At 45.6% G+C, this 3,032-nt stretch overlaps 1 protein-coding gene across 1 annotated transcript; it reads left to right on the top strand.

Annotated features, from left to right (window-relative positions):
* Positions 1 to 1,448: 1,448 nt before the first annotated feature.
* LOC122899401 (transmembrane protein 217-like) lies at positions 1,449 to 2,027 on the top strand. The gene has a single exon (XM_044237068.1). The coding sequence runs from the start codon at positions 1,449 to 1,451 to the stop codon at positions 2,025 to 2,027; it is 579 nt and encodes a 192-aa protein (XP_044093003.1).
* The last annotated feature ends 1,005 nt before the right edge of the window (positions 2,028 to 3,032 follow it).

Raw genomic sequence — 3,032 nt, 5'->3', positions numbered from 1 at the left:
TGATTTCATTCATCCTTTGCCTGCAAAGTTTGCTCAGATTCGTACATGTCCTCAGAGCAAACTTGACTCTCACGTTTGCTTACCTCTCTCCGTCTCCTCGAGATTGGCTTCCTACCTCCTCCTTCGCCAGCTCTTCTGTGCTTTTAAGAATATTTTAGGGGTGCCTGAGTGGCTCAGTGGGTTAAAGCCTCTGCCTTTGGCTCAGGTCATGATCCCAGGGTCCTGGGATCCAGCCCCATATCAGGCTCTCTGCTCAGCAGGGAGCCTGCTTCCCTTCCTCTCTCTGCCTGCCTCTCTGCCTACTTGTAATCCCTGTCAAATAAATAAATAAAATCTTTAAAAGAATATTTTAAAACTATTTTATCCAGCATTTTTAGTTGTTTTAAGCAGCAGGTTGGTCCCAATAACCCAATCAGAAATCTCTCTATTTTCAATGATTTCCACTCTATTTTTTTCTCCTATTTTTTTGTTGTTCCTAATGTTGTGTTGTTTTTTTCCCCTTAAGTCTTTTAGCTGAACACACAGCTCATTATTGCTTTTTCTTTTCTATTATTAGGCTACTCCATCCTCGAGGTGTAAATTTTCCTTCAAGTATACCTTTCTTTGTATTCTTTAAGTTTTGATATGGAGTGCAGGAGTGATTGCTGAAATCCGGCTGATGCCCACCTGTTTTCATCAACTGCTCACACAGGCAGGGCTATTGTACTACTGATTTTTCTCTTGAGACACCTGCACTCAAGGTCTGGCAAGTGCAGCCAATTTCCCCCCTCAGGGGGCAGCACCAGTTGCCTAAGGAATGCCAGGAAAGATCAGAGCATAATTTTTTTTTTTAAGATTTTATTTATTTGACAGAGAGAGATCACAAGTAGGCAGAGAGGTAGGCAGAGAGAGAGAGAGAGGAGGAAGCAGGCTCCCCGCCCAGCAGAGAGCCTGACGAGGGACTCGATCCCAGGACCCTGAGATCATGACCTGAGTCAAAGGCAGAGGCTTAACCTACTGGGCCACCCAGGCGCCCCAGAACATAATTTAAACCACTTTTTCTACTCTGGGTTTTCCAAGCCTGGCTATCTATGAAAATCACTAGGAAGTTTTGAAAAATTCTGATTTCTAGGTTGAACTCAGAGAATGTTCTCATTGATCTGGGGTGAAGCCTGGGCGTGGGTACTTGCTCTGATTCTAACGAGAAGCCCAGGTTGGGAACCACTTCTCTCATTTATCCGCTCCTTGCCCCCAGCCCCAGACTGCATCCTCCCTCCTCCCCACTCACAGTCCCAAGAGATTTTAGAAGCTGATGTCTTCCCAAAGCTGTTATTTCCTGGTTTCCGTCTCTCTCTCTATGGGATTTCCAGGGTGAATTTTGGGGCAGGAGGCAGAAACCCTGATCACTTCCACATTGGCAGGAACCGGAATTGTCCTGCATCCTGTTTGTCTTCACAGGAGGTCTCAGCATGAAACAGCAGCACTGGTTTGGGATGACTGCCAAGATGGGCACCGTGTTATCGGGGGTCTTTACCATCGTGGCCACTGACATGTACCTCATCTTCGAACAGAAGTACATAAAGAGTGAAGATTGCATTGAACATCAGGCACAGACCAACAGTGCAGGCTACCTGGTAGAGCACTTCTTTATCTGCTGGACCTCCAATGTTGTCTTCTTCCTGTCTTTCATGACCATCATCATCAGCTTTTTCCTCCTATACTCGGTCTATGCCCAGATATACCGGGGCTTAGTGACCTACATTATCTGGATCATTTTCTATGAAATTGTAAACGTTGTAGTTCAAATCTTTACTAACAATGTCTCCGTCATTGAAGAGGTCAGGGTCGTGCGCTGGTTTGGCTTGCTGTCCCGTATATTCATGCACTGTTTCTGGATATTCTATGTCATCTCCTATGCCCACATTATCTATAAAGGTCAAAGCCAGGGCAACATAATCTCCTACAACAGACGTATTTCTTCAGGCAGTGGAGAGTTCCTACGACGGAAATCAAAGATCATCGACTTTACCCACCACTATAGTGGATAATGTTTGCCCTTGTCTCTCCCCGACCCTTCCCCCCCGCCGCAGGCAGGAATCCCAGGTTCTGATGGTAGTTCTAGCTCCCTCTCTTTCACTTTTGCTGATCTGTTCTGCTCCTACTGCCGCCTTTTGGTGGGGAACGTGGAGAGAAATGTCATTATAATCAGAAATGGGACCACCGGCTCATTGAGGGTGTTTAATAAAGGACATTGTTTTATATCACGCACTCCTTGAGTTCCTCCTTCCTTTTCCAGTCTGCACCACCTCAGAGTTCAAAATAAAGACAGCAAGGGAATGAAATGAAGCTGACTTGCAGGCTGGCAATCCTTTCAACTTGGCGTATGTCTTCCTCCGCCTTCAACCCCCACTCTCTACTTCAACTCTGGGGCAGGCAATCTGTAGCTGTATCTCAGGCAGCTGGGACATAAGGGATACCGGTGGTTGCTTGGGATAGCTTTGTGCCAGTGTCTTTCCTGCTATGTCCTCTATGCTATACTCCAGATAAGTAAAAGCATAAAAAATAGTGAAAATCATTCTTCATTTTCTGTCCTAAGTCCCTCTGGTCCCAGATTTGTCAAAGAGCGTGATATGCACTCGGTTCACCAAAGGGTATTTGTTTAAACTGTCCTATGTCTGTCACAGTGCAGGCCTTGGTGGTAGGATACAAAAAAGGACAAGGTACAAGGCCCAACCTTGAGGATTTCGCAGTTTAGTGTAAGAAACAAAATCACCGTTGATGACTTAACAAGCCAGTCATGTAGGAGAGCACAAGACTACACTTAACCATAGATCAAAAAACGTCACTTTGCATTCTGTTTCAGAAACTGTCGGAAGCAGTTTAAGCCAGGATGGAAGACAAACTGAGCAAATCTCTACCTCAAACATGAGGCATTTTTAAGAAGATTTTCTCCACTTATTTGAGAGAGAGCAAGAGAGAGCACCAGAGAGAGAGAAAGCAAGCACAAGGGGAGAGGGGCAGAGGGAGAGGGAGAAGCAGGATCCCCACTGAGC

This window comes from Neovison vison, chromosome 1 (assembly GCF_020171115.1).
Source record: "Neovison vison isolate M4711 chromosome 1, ASM_NN_V1, whole genome shotgun sequence".
NCBI classification, from domain to species: Eukaryota; Metazoa; Chordata; class Mammalia; order Carnivora; family Mustelidae; genus Neogale; species Neogale vison.
This window is presented reverse-complemented; position numbering and strand designations above follow the sequence as displayed.